The sequence below is a fragment of the Physella acuta genome, unplaced genomic scaffold (assembly GCF_028476545.2).
Source record: "Physella acuta isolate Inbredline_101_S28 unplaced genomic scaffold, ASM2847654v3 ptg000425l, whole genome shotgun sequence".
Lineage (NCBI taxonomy): Eukaryota > Metazoa > Mollusca > Gastropoda > Physidae > Physella > Physella acuta.
In genome coordinates this window covers 100,304-126,908 of record NW_026731944.1, presented here as the reverse complement: position 1 = coordinate 126,908, position 26,605 = coordinate 100,304, and the positions used below count along the sequence as shown (strand labels likewise).

At 37.1% G+C, this 26,605-nt stretch overlaps 1 protein-coding gene across 2 annotated transcripts in view; it reads right to left on the bottom strand.

The window, feature by feature from the left end:
* The window catches only part of LOC131942762 (cadherin EGF LAG seven-pass G-type receptor 1), a 48,954-nt gene extending 22,906 nt beyond the window's left edge, over positions 1-26,048 (bottom strand). The window contains exons 1-16 of one of the 2 annotated variants that reach the window (XM_059302684.1): positions 25,937-26,048; positions 14,510-14,656; positions 13,996-14,124; positions 10,159-10,455; positions 8,155-8,363; positions 7,327-7,444; positions 6,605-6,676; positions 6,163-6,282; positions 5,522-5,628; positions 5,273-5,422; positions 4,022-4,126; positions 3,237-3,444; positions 2,104-2,259; positions 1,240-1,309; positions 967-1,099; positions 106-152 (exon numbers count right to left, since the gene is read on the bottom strand). In XM_059302684.1, coding sequence (XP_059158667.1) covers positions 106-152; positions 967-1,099; positions 1,240-1,309; positions 2,104-2,259; positions 3,237-3,444; positions 4,022-4,126; positions 5,273-5,422; positions 5,522-5,628; positions 6,163-6,282; positions 6,605-6,676; positions 7,327-7,444; positions 8,155-8,363; positions 10,159-10,455; positions 13,996-14,124; positions 14,510-14,642 — 2,054 coding nt within the window. In that variant the 5' untranslated portion in view covers positions 14,643-14,656; positions 25,937-26,048. Of the gene's footprint in view, positions 1-105; positions 153-966; positions 1,100-1,239; positions 1,310-2,103; positions 2,260-3,236; positions 3,445-4,021; positions 4,127-5,272; positions 5,423-5,521; positions 5,629-6,162; positions 6,283-6,604; positions 6,677-7,326; positions 7,445-8,154; positions 8,364-10,158; positions 10,456-13,995; positions 14,125-14,509; positions 14,657-20,406; positions 20,455-25,936 lie in introns of those variants that run through there. The other variant, XM_059302685.1, reaches the window with a different exon arrangement.
* Between the last annotated feature and the right edge of the window lie 557 nt (positions 26,049-26,605).

The window sequence follows — 26,605 nt, the reverse complement described above, 5'->3', positions numbered from 1 at the left end:
TATAATTTTCCTGGTTGAGTTTTTAATTATCTAACCCTTTGTGACACAGCCTTACACACAGAAAACAAAAAATGTATAATTTTCCTGGTTAAGTTTTTAACTTACCCTCTGTGTTGCAGCTTCACACACTCAGGGTTGGATATGTTCTTTGTCTAGAAAAAAAAAGAATTGAGCACCAAAAATATAGGCAAGATATAATATTAATAGATGTTTAACTAGGAAGTTGGTGTCATAAAATTTTTTATTTACTATTAATCTGATGGATCACCTCATAAACTGAATGTATCACCACATTTATCTGTACAGCATAATATTTATCCATGTGTCACCACATCAGCTCAATGCATGCCCCCATCAACTCTATATATCACCACTTCATTTCCATGTACACCACATAAATATAAACTCCATATATCACCACATGAACTCCATATATCACTACATAATCTCCATATATCACCACATAAACTCTATATATCACCACATAAAATCCATATATCACCACATAAACTCCATATATCACCACATAAATGCCATATATCACCACATAAACTCCATATATCACCACATAATCTCCATATATCACCACATAAACTCTATATATCACCACATAAAATCCATATATCACCACATAAACTCCATATATCACCACATAAATGCCATATATCACCACATAAACTCCATATATCACCACATAAACTCCATATATCACCACATAAACTCCATATATCACCACATAAACTCCATATATCACCACATAAACTCCATATATCACCACATAAACTCCATATATCACCACATAAACTCCATATATCACCACATAAACTCCATATATCACCACATAAACTCCATATATCACCACATAAACTCCATATATCACCACATAATTGCATCACCACATAAACCCCACACATCACCACATCAATTCTATGTGTCACCACATCAATTCTATGTGTCACCACTAACATCTAGGATGGGCAGACTTATAATGATTGGTGAGCTCAGGTTCTCAGCTGGTATCCTTTTATCATCTTTCAGGCGCTGAATGTGGAAGTAGAGGGCAACAATCGGAGTATTTACACGATCTTCTTTGTTGGACCTGGAAGAAACCAAAACTTAATCAAAACTATGTGACATCATATGCTAAAGAAAGCAATGTCAACAATGTCAATTGATCCACTAAATTGTAAGCAATACTAGACCAATGTGAGTATAGGTAACAATGTTAGAGCTACTCACGCGGCACGATTGGACGATGGCAGCATTCTGTACAGTGTTTTGTAGCGGAATGTTGATATACCAAAGAAAACTGGAGTGGAGAAATATTAATGTTGATTTACCAATATAAAATGGACAGGAGAAATATAAATGTTGATTTACTAATGAAAACTGGAGGACAGATAATATAAATGCTGATTTATCATTGTAAAATGGAAGGCAGACATATAAATGTTGATTTGCTAATAAAAACTGGAGGACAGATATATAAATGCTGATTTACCATTGTAAAATAGAAGGCAGATTTATAAATGTTGATTTACAAATGTTAAAAAAAATATCTTGAGAGGTGTGGTAGGCTGAAGTGTGACTTCATTTTAGATTATGGGTCATGGCTGTGTGAAGATGAGTTACTTAGTAAAGGGGGCGTGAACAGGTAAAAAGTGTTTTTAAACTTCTTGACAGAACTTTATGATATGGATATGATGAGTATAAACGTATAAAAATACCGTGCTTTATTTACAGTTGAGCTGGGTTTTTTTTTTATAAAAAAACACAAGCAATGTCATCTTAATTGTACTTTCAACTTGCAGGGTTTGAGCATTATGTATGTTTGTTTTAAAATGTTAATACTTTCAGGTAAAATTCTCAACATGTAGACATTCACATAGACCTGAATTCCCACCCCCCCCCCCCACTAAAGTCAATTTTATTTTCGAACCCCCCTCTTTGTGGAAGTCACAAACTGGCTGATGACTTAAATGATACCTAAATTTATAATAAAGGGGAAGTAACAATTAAATTATTTAGCAACTGTATTTTTACAGACTGATTTTTCTTTAACTACAATTACAAGGTTACACTTAGCAGAAAGTGAAATTTTACCTGTTGCCCCTGTAGCGTTGGCAGCATTGATAGTCTCAAGGGGTAGCTTGACAAACCCAGATTCCCTGGCAGGTCGTCCATTGCTGTCCAGCATACTGGAGTCTGGGAACTCTAGCGCCTCCTGGCTGTACACCCACTGCATCTCAATCTTAAACTCTGGGAGTGGAGAGTTAGAAATTTTAGGAAGTTTTTTTACCATTGTTGTAGGACCTAGCTCCAATCCACTCTCAATATTGAACTCCAGGAGAGGAGAGTTATAAAAAATATTCAGGACTTTTTATCCCCACTGTGCTACTGCATCTAAATCTTATTCTCAAAAAGATTAAATTTTTAAAATATTTAGCAATTTCTTTTTTATTTTATGCCTACATGAGCTGATTTATCAGTCTTAACCTCAGAGAATTTTAGAACCTTGAAATATTTTTGTGATTATAGATATTGAAAGTCTAGGCCTAGATCAATGACACCTCAATCTTAAACTCTGTGAGTGGAGAGTTGTAAACATTTTGAGGACATTTTTTTTTCCTCATTTAATGGCCTACATCTAATCTACCAATTCACTTAAATTCTGGAAAGAAGAGTTGTTCAACTATACGAACCAGCAAGGGAGTTATGCCCATTCTGTTAACTACAACACAGGGTCAGATGTTTTTGTTTTAGATTATTATCTTGGTTTAGGAGTTGTCTGTGCAGGTACTAAGTTGTAATTTATTATCAAATAGGATTTTTAACTGAGAGGACATTGTAGACATAAATGTCAACAAGAGAAAAACATCTAAAGTGGTATTTTCAAAGCCTGAAGCAGAGAAATAATTATTACTCTGTTTGTTAAGACAAGTTGTATAGTAGCAGACTATACTTTATAGAGTTTAAGACTAGACTAGTTAGGTTTAACCTCTAATATATGGTTGATGTTTTAGTTTGTCCTGGTCAGGGATAAAGCAGAGTTGAAGCTACAGTTGTTTCAGTTAAAATTGGGATTCAAGGAATAAAATTGCATTGGTCCTTTTCTGCCAGCTTAGCAAAAAAGTAGCTGAAATTTAAAGAATTAGAATGCAGAAAATATGTGACCTACCCACATAAGGCAGAAAATATGTGACCTACCCACACAAGGAAGAAAATATGTGACCTACCCACGTATTCTCTGATGATTTGTATGGTTGCAGCCTTGTATGTCACCAGGCCATCCTTGATGTGATAGTCTAATGACCTGCTGATGACATCAGCAAATTCATACATGGCCTGCATCAACTGGTCCCCCTCGTCCCCCAGTGGTTGTGTGGCATTCCAACCTGCCTCGTTACGCGGGGCCAGCAGGTTGTTCACAATGTTGATGAAAAGCTAATAGGAAAATCAATGAAAATACATTTTATTATATATGGCTACATTGTCTAATATGGGACGGAGTGGTATAGTGGTAGAGAGCTGGTCTGCTAACCCGTAAGTCTCGAGTTCGAATCCGGGTTCAAGTCAGTAGACCGTCCCTGAGTCCACCCAACTCTGATGGGTACCTAACTCACGTTAGGGAAAGTAAAGGCGGCTGGGCATAGTGCTGACCACACTATCTCTTCATATGCCGAGGTCACAGAAACAAGTGAACTCTACTTCACTTGCCCCATAGACCATCAGGTTTGAAAGGGAAACTTTACATTGTCTAATAGACCATTTGATGATTGCCTGTTTTATCAGACCCCCTCTATCCACACAGCTAATGTACCCAAGGGAAAGGACGTTACCTAACAAACAATACTAAGGAATTGAATTAAATATTTACGATCATTTAAAACTATGGATAAGATTAGGTGATTAAGTTTATTAAAACTATTGGTGAGTTGGATGAAATGTTTAGGTTTATTAAAATGATGGACTGGATCAGGTGCATAGGTTTATTAAAGCAAATGGTGGGTTGGATGTTTACCTCACTGAATGTTTTGGTCTGCTGGAAGGTAGGATAAATTTCATTGGTGACTGAGGCAAACATGTTGCCTTCTGATTTCCAGGTGACTGTTCTTGGGGCAATGTCCTGAGGAATAGATTAATGGGAGAATAATGGTGGGACATTAATGAGGCATTGATCTGTAAAATAGAGAGGCTTCCCTTGAATCTCCCATCATAAGTTTACCAAAAAAGAAACTTAAGCTGGCTGCTAAAGTAAATGAGCTCGGTTGCATCTGATGAAAACATCGCTAGTCTTTATTTATTACTGAAAAGTTTTTATACTATTGTTTAAAAACAGGTACATAAATAATAGTATTTCTCTCTAACTTGGATGCGTGGTCGGTTGCTAACAACAATATGGCGCCCGGACCGGACGTCTGATTTCCGGTGATTTTTCGGCCAAATTCCAGAGACCTTCAACTAATTACATTTAAAAATGTTTACCACGCGCAAAATGGCGGGATTTCCGTGTCATAACAACAAACCATAAGTGGCAGGGTTAGATATGCCAGAAAAGCATTTTAAAATTTGGTTTGGAGAACGGAGGCTAAATTCAAAAGTTGGTTTCATTAAAATTAATAGAATTTTAAAAATATCAACAGTGTAGGTACAGAAATGAGCGAGAACGTAAAGCATTATTAGTTTTATCAGTCTATGAAAAAAGAAATCAAATATTGTGAGCTGTTTTTTTATAAGACCGGCGTCCGTATCACAACCAATTTATTTTTATTTTTTAAAAACCACGTGACCGCTATTTGGTGATCACTAGTGAGGAACTCTTGTGCATGGAGTCTAACCTGATTTGTGGTTTTCTTTAGCTTCAAGCTTAAGAACAGTTGTCATGGAGAGATGTGTTGGACATGGTAGTGATTGACAATAAATATTAAATTAACTAATTTAGTTCAAAACGAACTAAAAACTCCAAAGTTAGTGCCTAATGGATTAAATATGGATGTCTATTATTCAGTGGTCATGTTTAAATTGATAATTGCGTAAATTCTAGATTTAGTGAGAAAAACTAATAAATAAATCTTTGAAACATTTTTGTAAATTTTAAAACATAAATCCTCCTAAAATAATTACTAAAATTTAAGGAGTCACCTTTTTTCACATTACTGGATTTTAATAACTAGATCTAGTCTCGGCCGATTTTAATTTACGTACCTTAAGTCTTAAGTCCTAAAACGATAGATTACCATAATAATCTGTGTAGTAGAGAATATAAATTTACCTGAGCTCTGACCAGTATAAATAGAAGGTCGATCACAGTGGCAATGTCGACCGGATTGTTATAGATATTGACCTCCGTGTGGTTTAGAAGCTGGTAGGCCAGCTTGAGTAGCTCTATCTCGTTTATACCATAGTTGTCAATATACTTCGTCTGGAAAAATAAATCATTTACGTATTGATCAGTCAGCAGCAGTTTAAAAACCAAACACCGGTGTGCCAGATTGGCCGCTATTTTATTTTTTTTACGTACCCTAATTTTCAGCTCCAGCAGTTCTGGGGAGATACAGTCGTCTATGATAGGGTCCTGCCACTCTCCTTGATACTTTCTTGCTTCCATGCAGAACCTAATGGCATTTTCTGTGGGGTGGGGGGGGGGGGTCAAAAAGGGGTTAAATTTATTTTAACACCACAGTTCCACCACATATTTTAGCTTACCATGTTGTTAAATTAGTATATTGTGACAAAAGAATATTTATAAAAAAAACTTAACGATAAAATAAATAAATAAATAAAATAACGATAAAGCACTATTAAAAAGAAATTTTTTACAAAAGTCTTGTCTTTTTGTTTAAAAAAGAAAAAAAAGATCAAGGCCTATATAGCCTACACGTCTGTTTCATATTTTGTAGGCCTATGCAAACAATATAACACTTTTCAAATAAGCTTTCAATTATTATCAACCAGCCTACTATGCTACTAACTTACAAGATTGATTTAAGTCTAGAGTCTAAATTTTAAAATATAGAGCTTCTAATGTAGTAAGCGCACGTTTCACATTTCAATAATATATTGAAACTTTTAGTTTAACTTAGAGTTATTAAATCAAAATAATAAAAAGGCCATGATCTGTAGTATCCATTTAATGCCAAATTTAGTCTATATTTGCCTTACTTAAAATGGTTGAGTTATCTCCCTGGCTGCTGAAAGTGGGACAAGGAACACTGACATTACGATTGGTTTCCTGTCTGTCCCATTTGATATTTTCCTTGATCTCCATGTTGCACCGTGCTCCTGTGGTTTACAATAGGGAAAACTTTAATAGCAAACATTACTCGAGAGTTATTTCCCTTTAATGCTAAATTTAGCAGCTTAAGATATTACGTGATTAAGAATGGGATAAATTTGAATGTTGGATACTATTACATTGGAGTTATTTCCCTTTAATGCTATATCTAGCAGCTTGATAAAACTACGTGATATAGGACGGGACAATTTTTAATGTTAGATAACATTACATTGGAGTTATTTCCCTTTAATATTATATTTAGCAGCATGATAAATTTACGTTTTACTAACTAATTTAGCAATGTGATGAAAGTATGTTTGTACTGACCAATTGAAGTACTGCAAAACGTTTCACACGATTTGGCAAGTGAAGATGCATTATTGCATGGATATGATCCTGCTGTTAGTAAAAAAAAATATTTCATACAGATTATATAAAAAATACAATTAGTAAATGCAATCTTACTATCTAAAATGGTTAGTTCACAGTTTAGATAAAGAAATTGAAGGCAATTTTTAGGAGCGATGTGATTAAATGTTATGTTGTTTCTTTTATCACTTTCAGGCTCCTCTTCGGTAGTATTACATTTTTAAAAATTTATTTCTACACGCCAATCACCCAAAGAACGTTATAGTCTGTAATATATATGTACGTACAAGATAAGATGCGTACAAAAATAAAATTAAAAGATGCGTACACAATTTGAAAATGTGCATACAAAACAAGAAAAGGTGCGTAAAAAACAAGAAATGATGCGTACAAAACAAGAAAAGGTGCGTACAAAACAAGAAAAGGTGCGTACAAAACTAAAAAATGTGCTTACAAAACAAAAAAGGTGCGTACAAAACAAGAAAAGGTGCGTATAAACATGAGAAGGTGCGTACAAAACCAAAAAAAGATGCGTACACTATTTGAAAAGGTGCGTACAAAACTAGAAAAGATGTGCACAAAACTAGAAAAAAGTGCGTACAAAACTAAAATAAGGTGCGTTCAAAACAAGAAATGATGTGTACAGAACACGAAAAGGTGTGTACAAAAAAAAAACTTACTACGTATCCCTGAGGGCCATCTCATCTTCATGGCACCACGGGTACCTGACCGGAACTCCACCCATTGAACAGCATTCCCACAGTACATAAACGTGCAGGAGTTATTCATGTCAAGAATCTAAAACAGGATTGGTGGTACATACAATCGCAAATATTATAATTTAATGTGAAGAAGCTTATGTAGGGTATTTTAAAAATGTGTGATAAAATAGTGTTAATTTCAATATAATTATAGTTAATTAGTGAGAATGGTGGAAACTTGAAACATCAGTTTAGAAAGAGATGTGGCTTTTTTATGACGTGTGACTTTAGGTTAGAGTTACTCCCCTGTTGAGGCTTAAATGTACTTATAAAATTTATAGTTAAGGGCATTTACAATAAATGCAGCATTTTTAGAAGCGTTAATTTAGTAATGGAAAAGTACCTAATTGAAGATATTGCAATAATATATTATTTTAGTTCAAAAGGTAATATATTTGTAAGACATATTCAAATGCTAAAACCACACCATAAAAATCCAAAAGGAGTAGTTCCCCTTTACTTTTTAGCACGCGCGTCTAAGTATATCATGTCTCTCAGAAAGGTTTTCCTCTTTAAAATTTCAGGTAAATAAAATGAAATTAAGAAATGAACAAAACTTTCATCCAATTTGAATAGGAGTGACGGTACTATGAAATAACACATAACCATCTTTTAAACGTAATTTTCATCTATTTACGGATATACTATCTTAGCCAATTATTATTTAGGTTTGTAAAACAAATTACATAAAATAAAAATATTTAAATAAATAACATAACAGTTTTGTTGGACAGCGGTTGGCAGTACCTGCTTATCACCCAAGGCTTCATTCCAGATATTCAAATGAGACAGGTCACCATCCAGTGCCAACGAGCTGTTGAACACTGCTGTCGTCCTTGAACTTTGACCTAGAACGAACTCCCCTCCAGATGGTATGGCGAAAGAGTCATTTCCGGTCCACTTGATGCGTCCGGTTATTGAGCAAACCCCGTTGATGCACAGCTTCCATGTCCCATCTGAGTTTTTTTTTTTTAAATAACAGATACAAAAAAATGTAACCATTGAAAAATACAATATTTTATAGGCAGTGACGGATTATTGGGGGGGGGGGAGATGGGAGGGCACTGGGGTCAACGATGTTTCAGTATCTGCTAAAAAAAATTAGCCAGATATATGTGCTGTTAATAAAAAGCTCTGAGTCGCCCTTTGAACTGGAAGGATTGGAGAGAGGGGGGGGGGAAGAAACAGTGCCCAAGTATTTCTGTATTTCAAATGTGTGTTTTGAAACTGAACTTCTGAAGAAATTTTTTTTACAATGTATTTAATACAATTGATCAATGTGCCTAATCTTAATACAGATTTCCTGCATTTCGAGTACAAATACAAAAAAAAATATAGTGATTGATATTGGGGGAGGGGGGTATGGGCGGAAGGGATTCGTATGTGGGAAGTGGAAGGGTAGCGGGGGTCTGTGAATATGTATGACAATGTGATAAGGGGGGGGGTGAATTCAATTTTTTTAAAAATATTAACAAAAAAACAGAGCTTTGATCATATTTTAAAATTTAGTATACATGTTTCACACTTTCCCCTTGTATGCCGTGGTCATTGAATCAGATGAGCTCTACTTCATCTGCCCCATGTGTCTTAGGGTACGAACATGAAAAGATAATATGTGTTTAGCCGTGTCTCTGCTTTTCGCACTATTAACTAGTGGACCTGTTTGATCGGATAAACGACGCGACTAAAACATTTGCGTTGAAACAGGATCACTAACTCTTATCTACAATTATCCGCATCTTTGTGGGTTCTTGGGTATGAAAACTGTGAACTCAGCTCAACTCATCCTACTGATCGAGGCAAATTACTGCTGAATAATATTGTTATCTCCCATTTTGTTATTGAAATTCGTAATTTTAAAATTAATTTCACATGGTTAAACTAGTGCGGTATCTAATTAGATTAAAAAATTAAATATTCTATAGTTATTGGATGATGAGAATGTATATCTGCTAAAAACATGCTTTCAAATGCACTGAAAATAATAAGAAAAAAACTAATTTTCTTTCTTCTGTTTTACTTATTTAAGCGATCAAAGCATTTTTATTAAAGTCGTTTAGTTTTATTCTCTAATTTTCAGTGCAGTTAAAAGCTTGTTATTCGAAGGGGTTTTGTGTGGGTTTTATTTTCCACTTTTCAGTCATTCGTTCTCAATGAAGATGACACTACATAGGTTACAAGTAAAAATACCAAAACTCAACTAATAGCTCTAAAGACAGTTATCTGCCCCTCAGTTCATTGGCGACGCTCAGGTAACAAACAGTGACTAAACATTCGGCGTGAGCCACAGCTCAGCCAACTAATAGTGGCTATCGCGTCTAGCTGGTTATTTCCCCTTTTATTATCGAATTCAGTATTCTTTTAATTATAAATTATTTTATCTATAGTATAATTTTGTTTAAATAAATTCACGCAATGTAATTAAAGAAGAAGATATCTGAAACGTGTGAACGGAATCGGTGCATTAGAAGTGGTTCAACATTGAGTTACAAGATTTGCCACAAATTCACAAACAAACACGTTGCAAACTAACTAAAATCTTTTTAAAAATTACATTAAAAAATAGATAGACTTGTATTGTCATCGAAGTTAAACGTATCTGGAAAGTTAGAACGAAATCGCTGCATTCGAAGTGGGTCAAAATTGAGTTTTAAGATTTGCCACAAACCCACAAACAAACAAACAGACTTTTAAAACTAAATAAAAGCTTGTAAAAACAACAGGTGTAGCGGTAAACAAAATCTTCCTCACCTGTCGAGTTCCAGGTGAGGGCGATGTGGTACCAGCTCACACTCATCAGGCTGATATCCGTCAGCACCTCTTGTCCTAGAATCTCAAACTTAAGCTTCGGCCCGCTTGTCATGCGCAGGAGGTTGCCCATGGTGCGGACCTTGTAGGAGAAGATGGTCCCAGGGTGCTCGGCGTCGGACACGTTGATCCAGAAGGCGATGGTGAAAGAGTTGAGGGCGGGGAAGGCTTTACCCAGCAGGAGGGTGTACCTGATTGGCTCCCCTGATCTGAACTCGAACCTGGAGTCGACAGCTGAGGCTGGAACAGATGTTATGGACAGTCATATATATATATATATATATATATATATATATATATATATATATATATATATATATATATATATATATATATATATATATATATATATATATATATATATATATATATATATATATATATATATATATATATATATATATATATATATTTCAAAATTTTGAAAAACGAAAGTGTCATGATTTGTCATTGGCTGTATCTTATTGCGTGTAGTTCGTGGTTTTCAGCTGCCTGCACCCCCCCCCCCCCACCCCCACCCCAGCTTAACTGTACTGGTTAAAGTGATGGCCATGAATGATAGATAGCTTCAATAAAGGTGAAGATTTTTTACGTTGATGTCTCTTATCTACATACATACTTGTCAATTTCCTACGGACAAACTTGCCAACTTCTTACGTACATACTTTCCAACATTCTACGTTCTTAATTTAATTGCAAATTTTCTACGTACACACTTGTCACCTTCCTACTTACATATTTCTCAACTTCCTACGGACAGACCTCTAACACACTCTCAGTGCCGGCGCCAGGTTATTTAGCGCCCTAGGCAAAACTTATTAAAACGCCCCCTTCACACAAATTAATTACTAAAACCAGTGTATACGAGAACAATTAATTAAAATTGACATATTAATTTATTATCAATTGCATACATGTTATAAGTAGACATCAAAATAAAATTTTCTCTTGTCTCCTTCGTCGCAAAAGGTTGTACTAATTCCTTCAATTCCAGTTTATAGCGTAATAACATTTTATTATTTTATTGAAATTTTTGCTAACTCCACAAGTCCTTTTTGTACTTTACGACATAGCCCCCCCCCCCCCTACCATTAGAAAATTTGAAGTGCCCACCCATCCCGGGAGAAAAAAGTCTGGAAAAAAAAACACTGAAAAAAAAGTTCTTGTAGTGTTGGGCTCTCTGCAGTCCTCCCAAGGTGAGTTCCAGAATGAAACTTACCTGTTTTAATCTTGACTGTCTTTAGTTATAATTGTAAAATGACTATATTGTGTGATTATGTAACGATTTTTTTGTTTTTGAAAAATAAAAGGTTATAAATGTTATAGATTCCAGCCTAAAATTGTAATATATGAATCCTTTAGGACAGGGGTTCCCAACCTTTTTTACTCTAGAGCACATTCTGAAATATCGGTAGGGTGGCGGGCACCACCTATTTTAAATCGACAAACTCCTTCCAGAGGCGTAGCGACCCTTCCCGTCACCCGGGGACAAAACTTTCGATTTGCACCCCCCCCCCCCCTCAAATTTTCGATTTGCACCCCCTCCCTTCCCCCCCCCCCCCTCAAACTCTCGATTTCCATGCCCTTCAACCTTTCAATAATGTTTGTGAAAAAAATTCTGTCTTTGTCGAATAGTGAGAGGCGGGCACATACGAATCGTTCGGCGGGCGCCATGGCGCCCGCGGGCACGGGGTTAGGAACCCCTGCTTTAGGAGAAGGTGAAAAATAAGAAAAGACAATTACGACTAAGACTGTATGTCTACTAACATTAAGTATTGCAATCTACAACGGCTACTGATGTATTTGTTTTTCAGCTTAATAATGCTAAAACACCTACCAAACTATTTTGTTTTTTGAACTTAAGCTCTATATAATTTTTTCAATGGCAAAAAAATAACTGAAAGTTGTATTTATATGTAAGCGGTCAACCTAAGGTGCAGGAATTTGAAAAGAATGTAAAGTTAAGCAACAAATTATCTCCCATTTGAAAATCCAAATAACAAAAGTTTATTCAAGGTAAATAACTTTCACAAGAATAGCCAAAGTAACCAATTGTAACTAAGACATGATTGAAAAACACAATAAAACGCTGTAAAATTTCATTACGTAATAAATATAACATTTTTTTTATATTAACTATGTAACCTTGTGAAAACAATATATTTTACCTATTAAATACTTAACTGTATGTTTTGTTTGAAAATCCAAAAATGGTAGCTTTATTTTATCATACTTGTATTTAATTTTGATGAGATTTTTTAATTGTATACTGATGATCACGATTTTAAAAATTTTTTGGATCCCTAAATAAAGGGACGTCTTTCAAAAATTAAACACTGGAAACTGTTTTAGACATTGTTAGAATTATTGATTTTTAAAAAATAATATATAATTTGAAAAAAACAAACAAAGTTTACGGTTAGTTATAAATTCGATCCTATTTAAAATTAAATATTAATAATTTAAGAGTTTTAACATAGATTCCTAAAAAACAAGATTTTTCAACTAGAGAACGCCTACCTTTCTTTGTAGTGTGTTCCGTACTGAATTGAAATCATCTAACTTACGATAAACTCGACTACTCTATATACTTTACTACATTCACAACACATATCAAACTTCGATACCTAAACATAACTAGACTCGATGCTCCAGAACTACGACACCAACTCGCTTAACTTCACCAAGCTCTACAAACGGTACTCCCAATCAACAACGATTTCACTGGACCTTCTACTACACTTTAACAGTCAATATAATTCGATACCTAAATACCACAAGAATCAATACTCCCGAACTCCAGAACTACGATACTTCATCACCTGCACTCTCATTTCTCTATTACCAATAAAATTCCATTAGACCTTCAACTACAAAACAGCCGAATAAAAATGATGACACTTTAACACTTCGATACTTTATACCTACGAAACCATATCAGCAACAGACTTCCGCCGTTACTCCCAAATCTAAACGGTTCATCAAGTCTTACCAAACAAGTACAATACTTTGAACACCCCGTCATTACAAAACTCTGTACACCAGGAAATATTGCTAATTCAAAGTAAGGGAAAACGAGACTTACAAGCCCTATTAAAATTAAATAACCGTTTGAAATGTTCGAAATTTAAATTACGAACTTATTTAATCGCTTTCTACATCAATTATGTGACACCAAAATAAAAAGGCAAAGTGACTGGTAAAAAGTGCGCCGACCTTTCCAAATTAGGGAGGTGGGTTGCATTTTCACCATCGCGAAAAAATATAGGTATATATAGGCCTAATTTTAGGGTTGGGGTGCAAAATTGATAGTTTGTCCTGGGCGCCGAAATAGATCGCTACTCATTTATAAAAGTTATTAATTATTAGGTACTTTTTAATAATAGCGATTAAACATTAGGCGCCCCCTTAGGGATGGCGCCCTAGGCGACCGCCTAGTTCGCCTTATTGGTAGCGCCGGCAGTGGCGTAGCCAGGTTTGTCTCAAGAGGGGGGGGGGGGGGTTCCAATCTTTACCCGGGGACAAACTTTCGATTTGCACCCCCCTCAAACTTTCGATTTGCACCCCCCCCCTCAAACTTTCTATTTGCACCCCCCCCCCCTCAAACTTTCGATTTGCACCCCCACCCCTCAAACTTTCAATTTGCACCCCCCCTCATACTTTTTATATATATACCGAGGGGTCTATGGGGGGGGGTTATGACCCCCCCCCCCCCTTAACCCCCCCCCCCCCCCACCCTGCCTACGCCACTGAGCGCCGGCCCCGCACACTCCTACTTACAAATGCACATGTGTGTGTTCCAATAGAAGCCTGGCCCACACTCACACCCATAGCCATCCTCGTGATCTTTACATTCAGGTTTTGTGTAGTAGGTGTCTAGACAGTGGCTCCATTGGCAGGTCAAATCCCCTGGAAATATCATTATTTAACGAATCAAATAGCTAAAGAAATAGCCATAACAATATATATATATATATATATATATATATATATATATATATATATATATATATATATATATATATATATATACATATATATATATATATATATATATATATATATATATATATATATATATATATATATATATATATATATATATGTACATACTTAATTATTTATAAGGCTTTTATTTTTTTTAACTATAATAAAAGAAACCATACAAAATTTGAAAAGAACTACACCCCATATAGACTGGCCTTCGTATAACCAACATTAAAGAAACCGAACAGAATTAAACCCTACAAATGATGGTTTTAAAAAAAGTAAAAAAAAACAAAAAAACACCTACGACTGTTATCAGGGCAGGCTATGACTCCCTCCAGAAACAGGAGACATAACAGGACTAGTCTGCTCCACGCCAGGGGTGCTATTTTGCTGCGGTTAATTCCCTTGTTGGGGGCGTTTTGAACGGCGGACATCATGTCACGGCTTTTTCCTGCAGACACATATAAAATACATGCGGCTATGAACATACATCAGTTCATGTTGTGAAGAAATACAGGTCAGTCGTTTTCTTTGTTAAAATAAATGATATACTGAACTTAACCTCTAAAGACATATAATATATGTTTTTAGAAAATGAACTAATTTTTTTATAGTTTTAACTACATACTAGTAGTATATTATACTACTAGTATATAGTTAAAACTGTACTGTCAAGTTGGTCTATATTTATTAACAAAACACATGTTTTCGTTCGTGCGCTTAATTAAAATACACACACTCCAAAATCTCATGGTAATCCGTAAATGAATTAATACAATTAAAGATACACCTCCTCTCCCCCGTCCAATTTACAAAACAATATAATATATAGATTATATGGACTAAAATAACGGATATGATGATCACTTTCCATGACTAATAAGTGAGGTTAGGGGATAGGGATTGTGCACACGAATGACGAAATGGATCGTGTATGTATGAGTGAGTTGAGAGATCGCGAACATATCGTCGTTCAGCTGGGTGTGGTTACGTATCGTAACATAATACACAAGAGTGAGGTAAGGGATCATAACACATGTTAGAGAACACACAAGATGTTGGGGGGGGGAGGGTTAAACATGTGTTATATTGTATTTTATGGGGTTTTAGGGTAAGCAAGATTATAGAACACTATCTTAGATATTTTTTAAACTTCTCAAATCTTTGATTATTTAGAACAGTTGGGTGAATACGTTGATACAATGCAGAGGCGTAACGAGGGGAGGGCGGGTGGGGGCGCCCGTCTTAGGCGCCGACCCAACTGGGGCGCCAAAAGGTAAAAAAAATACACAAAAAGTTCGTTCTAAGCTGCACTACTGAATTATCCACAGTGGAGATTTAAAAAAAAAGACTGCTACTTGGCTTTACTGGCTTTAAAACAATTCTCTACATCAAATGTGGGACACCATAACAAGACGGGTAAGTGACCAGCAAACAGCACCTCAACCTTTCCCAAATAAAAGGGGACGGGCGATTATTTATAGGCCTGAATAAAAGGGGGGGGGGGGACGGGGACTGGATAGTTCACCCCCAGAGTGGGTCGCTCCGCCCCTGACACAATGGGTTTACGCGGGGATTTATTTTTTCTTTTAGCTTATCTATTTTAAACATTTGTAATTTGATGAAGATGCAACAGTTGACTTTCTCTAAGTTGATAAAGATATTTTTTGACATTACATGCTGTCATAAGGTACTTTTTTTTGCGTGGCACGAATTTATCTTTACCACCCATATTTATTAACGAATATTTAAAAATTTGAATAAAACAAACGAAAGAAAAAAAGGTTTAATTGAAATGTTAAATAATTGCTTAACAAGTGTAATTACAAGAAAAAAAATATTTTGAAGTTTAACTCTTCGAAAAATGTTTTTTTTAAATAAATTAAAGATAGTATTGTCAGGGTTAATTGTAGATGAACGCTTAAAATGTTGAATCGCAACGAACGAAAGAAAACATTTGAAAAAAAAAACTAAGGAAAAATATTTCGAAACTTAATTCTTGGATAAATGCATATAAAAAATAAAGAAAAGTATTTTGAAGGTTAACTGTTGATAAATGTTTAAAAAAGTCGAATCGCAACAAACGAAAGAAAGCATCGACCAGGAAGAAGCGAAGATCACCTAGACTGGCGACATCCCCCTCTCAACGTTGACAGATATCCGGGTCTCAAGAATCAATTCCAGTCATTTCGCTAAGCCGACATCGCGTCGATTAAGACATTTTTTTTCTTCAACCAAGAAATAGAAAAGCGAGGCAAATGTTCGTAACATTATCTGTAAAGTAATCGGTCTTTGGGTATAGCATGTCCTTTAAATAACAGTAAAAAAAATGCATTTCACTATTTAAGTGCAATTTGGATACATTTTTTGAGTTGCTTGATTTTATTGTTAGGAATAAGACAAAAGCGTTTGTCTATATTTATAATATAATAGTCTATTAAAACAGTGGAGTAGACAGGAGTTGATATACGCAAACACACACACACACACACATATATATATATATATATATATATATATATATATATATATATATATATATATATATATATATATATATATATATATATATATATATATATATATGTGTGTGTGTGTGTGTGTGTGTGTGTGCATGTGCATGTGTGTGCGTACGTATGCGTGTGTGTGCGTTCGTGTGTGTATTAAATTTGACACCGGTTGTACTAATGATCATCGTTAGCGTCGGAAATGCAACTTTCTATAACTTTTGTTACTGTGACTAGAAAGTGTAGAAAATAATGACATAACGACTGTAGATCATGTGACAATAGGAAAAGTGACAATATATAACTATAGAAGAGGAGCAAGTCTGTTATATGATGCTGTCTCGTCTAGCTATAATCCACCTTGTTTTCTAAGTAAAATTCCCTTTCAAACTTGACGGTCTATGTGACCTGTTTACAGATTTGAACCCGAGTTAGCAGTCGTATATTCTACCGTTCGACCACGCCGTCCCAGTTTGTTTTCTTAATAATTCATTCACTTTATCAACTTTTACATTATTTCTCGCTTTGATGTCTCTCACAAATGACCTCGTCCCGTTCACCATACCCGTAGATCTTAACATAGCAATTAATTTTTTTTTTACTTAGCCTTCTGTATTTAGCGTAGAAAAAAAAAATCGTTTTAAAAATATAGATCTAAATGACTCAAAATTGCTATTTCTTCGACAGTTCGTTAAAAAAATCAATCCGGAATGTATAAATATCAATTAAACATTTAAATTAGAGGCTGTATTTAGTGTTTTTTTGCTAACTAGCCAAGAACGGCCTGATGATGTTTGAAATCTCTAGCGTGTTGGTAGCTAATAATTACTTCAAAATAACTTTTTAATTATATTAATTTATCAAAATTGGAAATCGAAATCGGCAATGTTATTTTCATCCTGTTTTTTTTTAAAGAAAATGTTTCTATCCAGCTTAAGCATCGTAGATCAAGTAGCTTTTATAAAAACAGAGTCGCAATTCAAAAGGGGTGGAGAAGATGCGCTATCCTGAATCGATGGAGTCGATCCAGTTCTAATGGGTACCTTACATCATTTGGGGACAGTAAAATCAATTGCTGGGATGCAGCGAAATTTCCAACGATCAACAGCTGGGTGTGCACGAGAGATAAAAAAAAATATTCACAACAACCCCGGAAGTAATCAAAGTGAGGAAAAAAAATACAGTGAAAGATATAATGAAAACAGTGAAATGTAAAGGGAGAGAAGCAAAAAGGAAAAAGGTCACCAAAAAAGCAGGCAGTGAATCAGTGGGAAAGTCTAAGAGAGATTTTCTGGTCTTAAAAAACCATACTGCTGCCTAGTGTGTCTTTGTTAACACACCAGCACAGACGCATGCACACACACATATAAACATGCGCACACATACAATCACACGGACAAACACGCACATACGCACTTACACACAAACACACACACATACAAGCAAATAACACATAAATTATATACATATTTATGTGAGTGTGTTTACAATTGTTGTATAAGCCTAGATAAATAGCAAGATGATTTGCGTCGATATGAAATCAAGTATTTAATCCTCAAATGTATTCGATTGTTTGTAGTCGATGGTTTATTCTTTTCTCGATCGTCCAGCACACACTCAATCGCTTAGCCTACAGTCAATCATGTATTCTGTGGTCGATCGTCCACTCGATTATGTGTCCTTTGGACGTTAGTTCAGCCGATCGTGTATCCAGTAGTCGATCATCCAATCGATCGTGTAGCTTGAAGTCGATCGTTTAGCCGATCGTGTGTCTAGTACTCAATCGTAGCCTGCTGACGAACGTACAGTCAATCATGTATCCAGTATTCGATCGTCGAGTCAATCATCTATCCTCTAGTCGATCGTTCAGCCGATAGTGTGTCCAGCCGTCGATCGTTCAGCCGATCGTGTGTCCAGCCGTCGATCGTTCAGCCGATCGTGTGACCAGTGTGTCCAGCTGTCGATCGTTCAGCCGATCGTGTGTCCAGCCGTCGATCGTTCAGCCGATCGTGTGTCCAGCCGTCGATCGTTCAGCCGATCGTGTGTCCAGCCGTCGATCGTTCAGCCGATCGTGTGACCAGTGTGTCCAGCTGTCGATAGTTCAGCCGATCGTGTGTCCAGCCGTCGATCGTCCAGCCGATCGTGTGACCAGTGTGTCCAGTTGTCGATCGTTCAGCCGATCGTGTGTCCATTTGTCGATCGTACAGTCCACACCACAGTGCTGTTGCCTCCTTGTCTGACACAAATAATGATTAAATTTCCGCCTAGCCTGACTGCTAAAAAAAAGGGAAAGATAACTCAATATAAATCCGCTAATCAGACCGAATGGGACGGACAGACGCACAATTACTGCGGGTATTTCCGATCCTCGTCTATCTAACTGTACCCAACTACAATTGAGTAGAGGGAAGGGTTGAGGGGGGGGGGGTGAGGTGAAAAGGGTGTAGGGAGAGAGGGAGGGGGGTGGGACAGGAAGGTGGTTATGTCAGCAGTCGATTATTTTAGATGGGCCCATACTGTTAGATCGTGGTTCAATGTAGGCTGGGAACTATTTTTTTTTTTTGGGTTGATGTGTTTCTAAACGTTCGTGTGTTTTCAATCTTGATGCACGCTTTAAATTTTGATGCGTGCTTTCAATCTTGATGCGTGCTCTAGGTCTTGATCCACGGTTCGATTCTTGATGAGTGATTTTGATCTTGTGGTGTGCTTTCGATAATGATGTGTGATTTCATTATTGATGTGTGGTTTCGGTGATGATATGTGATTTTAATATGGATGCATGTTTGATGGACGGCTGGACAGACTCATGTTTGATGGACGGGGTAGATGGACACATGTTCGATGGACGGGGTAGATGGACACATGTTTGATGGACGGGGTAGATGGACACATGCTTGATGGACGGGGTAGACGGACACATGTTTGATGGACGGCTGACAGACACATGTTTGATGGACGGGGTATGATGGACACATGTTTGATGGACGGGGTAGATGGACACATGTTTGATGGACGGGGTAGATGGACACATGTTTGATGGACGGGGTAGATGGACACATGTTTGATGGACGGGGTAGACAGACACATGTTTGATGGACGGGGTAGATGGACACATGTTTGATGGACGGCTGGATGGACACATGTTTGATGGACGGCTGGATGGACACATGTTTGATGGACGGTTAGATGGACACATGTTTGATGGACGGGGTAGATGGACACATGCTTGATGGACGGGGTAGACGGACACATGTTTGATGGACGGCTGACAGACACATGTTTGATGGACGGGGTATGATGGACACATGTTTGATGGACGGGGTAGATGGACACATGTTTGATAGACGGGGTAGATGGACACATGTTTGATGGACGGGGTAGACGGACACATGTTTGATGGACGGGGTAGATGGGTTCAATTAAACCTCATTAATAGCTTTCCTCTAAAATGTTTTATAGACGCATTAGGGCATCGAGAAAGTATTAGACATCTGTGCACTTTATGTCACGTTTTAAAACTTTCCGACTGCTTAATCTCTTCAGGTTCAGAGTCACATGTCATTACGTCCTCTTACACACAAAGTATAGTGTGAGCAGAAATGGTTGTGTTATATAATGAAAAAAGATAGAAAAGAAAATGAGGAATCTTTTATTGTGATCTATCTTTTGACCATACAACCTCACAACTACTCACCTCCACGAAAATAACCTTGCTCTGTCTCTATATAGTGGTGAAATTCAAGTTAGAACGTCAAAGAATGATAACTGCGATACCCGATTCGTGGCGCTAATAGCAACAAATTACCTCCCTAATACAGTATAACTTTAAATGAGGGGAGACAACTTGAAACTCAATTTCCTACGTTGAAAGAATAAAAGTATGTATTACATACCTACACAAAATGTTGTCAATTTTTTTCTTTTCCAAATTGTAATGTATGTGTAAAAAAATAGTGAATAAGAAATGAATTTTTTAATATATTTTTAAATATTAGTATATAAAAACCAATAAATCTAAACAAAAAACCTAAAACTTATTATATTTTATTTTCTACAATAATAGGTTGTAATTTTAATTGCTTTATTAAACAGCACTTGCGCTTTTGAATTGAGACACTCTAAAAAAAAATTCTATACAAAACTGTAAAAACATTTAAAACTATCATGGTTAACTACCATTACTGTATTTCTTTATTTCTAATTAGCTTCATTTGAATTGTTAATCGACAAATCATTTTTAGTATTATCCACCATTTAGCTCATGCATTGACATTTTTTGTAAATCCTTGAGCTATGTTAAAGACTAACGCACACACACATTTGTATATGCTGATGTAATTATTTCTCTTTGAAAAGAAAAGTATTTTAAAAAAATATTTAAAAAATGTATCTATGAACTATAACAAAGAATGACTAGGGTAGATATCAAAGTTCGAATGATCAAAGTGTATTACTGTATGGATATATATTTTCTTCATGTTTTATCGTAATGTTCATACTATAGCAACTACCCCTCCATTCTCCCCCCCCCCCTCCCAGGTTTAAATCTTTATTTTCAGAAATTAAGCGCATAGTTTGCATAATTTTAACACATCGGTGAAAATAGTGAAAGAAATAGCCCTCAATGTAAAATCTACAACTGTTCTCATTTGTCGGATGCACTAGCGCAGGGGTCGGCAACCTGCGGCTCACGAGCCGCATGCGGCTCTATTGATGTTAAGATGCGGCTTTCCAATTCCAACAATTATTGATTATACTATTTTATCTTCAAAACTCGTTAAAATTATATTGTAAGGAAAAGCAACTTAAACTTTAAACAGGATAAAAACACTTATCAGAGAACATTGAGTACAGTGTTTCTTCCAGACTTTTTTCTCCGGGGGTGCACTTGAAATTTTCGGGGGGGGGGGGGGGGGGGGAGGGGCGGACAACAATTTCCGGGGGGGGGGCAGACACTGTCAAAAATATATATTTCCTATATAAATTCCATTTCGTTCGAGTGGGGGGGGGGGGGGGCGGTAGACATGCCCCCCTTACATGTCTGATTCAGACAGTCCAAGGCATATTAAAATTATTTAAGGAAAATGGCTTTTATTTTTTCACAAATCTCAAATGAAAAAAAAATTGTACTAAAATATAAAAAAATAAATTTACTTCATAAATTTTGTCCAGATTCATAAAAATGTGTCTCTCCCTTCCGGCATGGTCTTCATGATATATATATTTTTGGGCAAGTGACTTTCGGGCATGTGTCTCATGTGGGCAAGTGTCATTCGGGCAAACGGCCTTCGGGCTAATTGCCTTTGGGCAAACGGCCTTAGGGGAAATGACCTTTGGGCAAACAGCCTTCGGGCAAATGGCTTTAGGGCAAACGGCCGTCGGGCTAACGAATGTGTAGGTACTTAGTATATATAATTGACTTCTAAAATACAGAGATGTATATCATATAGTCGGTATATATCCATATTTTGCTAATATTTAACAATTATTGAATAAGTGGATCGAATTAAATCAGAAAACTATGAAATGAATAAATACTAGATTTAATTTAGAAATCATATTTTAAATACAACTTTCAGCGCTTTGCTGACATAGTTCTTGATTAATTTAGTTTACAATATAAGCCTTAACTCAAGTCAGGTTGCAGACCCACCGGTCTACTGACGAAAATCCCTGTGGGACTCCAGTTTTAAAAAATCCCTGTGGGACTCCAGGTAAAAAAAAATCGCGGTGGGCCCCAGGTAAAATAATCCCCATGGGCCCCTAGGTACAAAACCCCTGTGGGCCCCAAGGTAAAAAAATCCCCATGGGCCCCTAGGTACAAAACCCCTGTGGGCCCCAAGGTAAAAAAAATCCCCATGGGCCCCAGGTAAAAAAAAATCCCTGTGGGCCCCTTGGTTAAAAATATCCCGCTGGGCGCATAGGTTAAAAAACTCCGGTGGGCCCCCAGGTTTAAAAATACTGGTGGGCCACCATGATCGGCGCGACACTGGGCTTATTAGTGCTTTGATTTTAAAAATATATATTTATCGCGTGAATTTTCATCAAGCTGAGGATGATCATCCGGCTTTGATGGGGAAAAAATTTGGGGATTGGGGCCCCCATTAAAAGTTCCCGGGCCCCGTGGACACATCAGGTGCACCCATGACTAAAGCCAACCCTAACTGTTACACTGACAACCCAGCCGCTCACTGTGCCATCCCGCAACCCTCACACGTTCATCGATTCAACTCTAGGCAACATCCGCTTTGGATGCAAAAACCGTAGATTCGCGGTGCCTTACTACGGAAGTGTATCTTCATCCGTCCTGGATGGGGGGGGGGGGGGGGGAGAGGGGGGGGTGGTTAAATAGGGTAGATGAAGTAGTTATTCTGTTTTTTTATGACATGACACGGGGAGTTAAATAAGGCAGATGAAGTAGAGTTTACCTGTTTCTTTGACACGACACGGAACATTAAATAGGACAGATGAAGTAGAGTTATTCTGTCTTTTTATGACATGACCCAGGGAGTTAAATAGGGCGCATGAAATAGAGTACTTGTTTTGACCCGTGGAGTTAAAATAGGACAGATGAATTAGAGTTTACCTGTATGTTTTTTATACGACCCATGACATTAAATAGGGTAGATGAAGTAGTTATTCTGTTTTTTATTACATGACCCGAGGAGGTAAGTAGGGCAGATGAAGTAGAGTTTACCTGTTTCTTTACCCAATAAGGGGAGTTAAATAGGGCAGATGAAGTAGAGTTTATATTCTTCTTAAATGTGGGTATATCAAAATACGTGTCCGTTCTATGTTATATGATGTACAATCCATGTACAATGTCAAAAATTTCAAACTACTACACAATCTGCGCCTTGTCCAGCCTAACTCTACTTCCCCTTACTAAGGCTGGCACACGAAGCCGAGCGAGAATTCTTGCTGTGAAATCTGTCAGCTGTACAGTCGACTCGATCACGAATAAGCCAACACATCGACTTCACAACACACCGACTTCACAACACACCGACTTCACAACACACCGACTTCACAACACACCGACTTCACAACACACCGACTTCACAACACACCGACCTCACAACACACCGACTTCACAACACACCAACCTCACAACCCACCGACTTCACAACACACCGACCTCACAACGCACCGACTTCTCAACACACCGACTTCACAACACAACGACTTCACAACACACCGACCTCACGACACACCGACCTCACAACACACCGACTTCACAACACACCGACTTCACAACACACCGACTTCACAACACACCGACTTCACAACACACCACCCTCAAACACACCGACTTCACAACACACCAACCTCACAACACACCAACCTCACAACACACCGACTTCACAACACACCGACTTCACAACACACCGACTTCACAACACACCGACCTCACAACACACCGACCTCACAACACACCAACCTCACAACACACCGACTTCACAACACACCGACTTCACAACACACCGACTTCACAACACACCGACTTCACAACACACCACCCTCAAACACACCGACTTCACAACACACCAACCTCACAACACACCAACCTCACAACACACCGACTTCACAACACACCGACTTCACAACACACCGACTTCACAACACACCGACCTCACAACACACCGACCTCACAACACACCAACCTCACAACACACCGACTTCACAACACACCGACTTCACAACCCACCGACTTCACAACCCACCGACTTCACAACACACCAACCTCACAACACACCGACCTCACAACACACCGACCTCACAACACACCGACTTCACAACCCACCGACTTCACAACACACCGACTTCACAACACACCGACCTCACAACACACCGACTTCACAACACACCAACCTCACAAAACACCGACCTCACAAAACACCGACCTTACAACAGCAACATTGTCTGACCGACTTCTGCTTTGACGGAATGCCGTTTAAAACAACAAAGAAATATCACAGCAGTAGATGTGGGACATTAGTCATGTGCTCGCTAAGTCATAATGTAAGGATCAAGTCAAAGTCATGTGGGGATCAAGTCAAAGTCATTAATGTGTGGGCCAAGTTAAAGCCATAACCAATTCAAATTCAATGGACAGTCTAAGTCATACTGAATAGACAAAGTCTTAGTTACATTGTATTTATAAAGTCTAGGTCCTATCGTATAGAAAAAGTCCATCTCATAATGTATCAACCAAGTTGTAACATAACGATTGTGCTTAATGATGTTTATTGCATTACTTAATAATATATGCTAAAATGTATTGATGTGATAGCATGCATTGTTTAAAGCACGTGAAGGTAATTAATACTACTCTCTTAACGAACTTAATGTATCTAAGTCCTCTCATACGCCGAGGTCAAGAAATATATAAACTCTACTACTTCTGCAAAATGAATCGATATATTAATGTGTAGTAGTGTTTGGAATACGGTTTGTGTTTCTATACAACGATTTTGAAATATTAATTTGTAGTAGAGTATGCAAGCAATTGCTTTATAAAAATATGTGTTGATTACTAAATGATATTTAAAAAATACAGAATAGGAGAAAATGTCACTACTTACAGAATAGGCCTACAATATTGATAAATTTTTATAACTACAGAGTTTAACATGAATGAAATGTTGTAACTGCGTCGAAGAAATGTCATAACAAATAGAATATAACATGGAAGAAATATCATAACTCACAAAATACAGCGTGGAAGAAATGTCATAACTAACAGAATATAACATGGAAGAAATGTCATAACTCACAAAATACAGCGTGGAAGAAATGTCATAACTAACAGAATGCTTGGAAGATACGTCATAACTCACAGAATATAACATGGAAGAAATATCATAACTCACAGAATGCTTGGAAGAAACGTCATAGCATTACGTGATGCAATAAGAAGTGTCAAAACTCACGGAATACAGCATGATAGAAATGTCATAACTGACAATATACAGCATGGAAGAAATGTCATAGCATTACGTTACGCATACATATATGTCATAGCTCACGGAATACAGCATGATAGAAATGTCATAACTGACAATATACAGCATGGAAGAAATGTCATAGCATTACGTAACGCATACATATATGTCATAGCTCACGGAATACAGCATGGAAGAAATGTCATAACTGACAATATACAGCATGGAAGAAATGTTCTAACTGACAATATACAGCATGGAAGAAATGTCACAACTCACCCTTGTCATCACTGTCATGTCATGTCAACATCAGCCATCTTCGATAATCACAAGCAGACGGCAGACTCAACTGTGTGCAGGACGACCGTCCGTCTAGACCTGTGTTCGGTGAGGTGCGTGTGTCGAGCACACACACACACACATACGCACACAACGCACACACCGAGTCCCAGGATGTGACACACTAGCCTACCCCTCCTCTCCCCTCCCCTCAGCCAAACACGAGCCTACGGTTCCCGAAATGCACCTGATTCACAATAATCGAAGTTTATTCTTTTCACCACAGTACTGAAGTTCCGTGGAATCAACCTAAATTATACGCGATTTATAATCAGGAAAATAAAAATAAAAATTGAAATCACGTGACAAAATGACGTCACGCGTTTTACAACATGTAATACAATTCTTTCTGATGCTTCTAATTAAATTATTTTTAATAATACATTTTTTTCTACATTGCGATAGAATTAAAAAAAAAATAATTTAAAAAATATGAAAATTAGCACTTGCCGTCTTCCATACTATCCGGCATGCTATCGCTGGATATCGATCCACACACACAGACGGCATCTCCTGAAGGAAAGTTCGATCTCCAAGATGCGGCGTATTCAGGTCTAGGTTCACCCCCACCGTGTGTCAATACACCCGGCCCTCGTCAATACAAGCTTT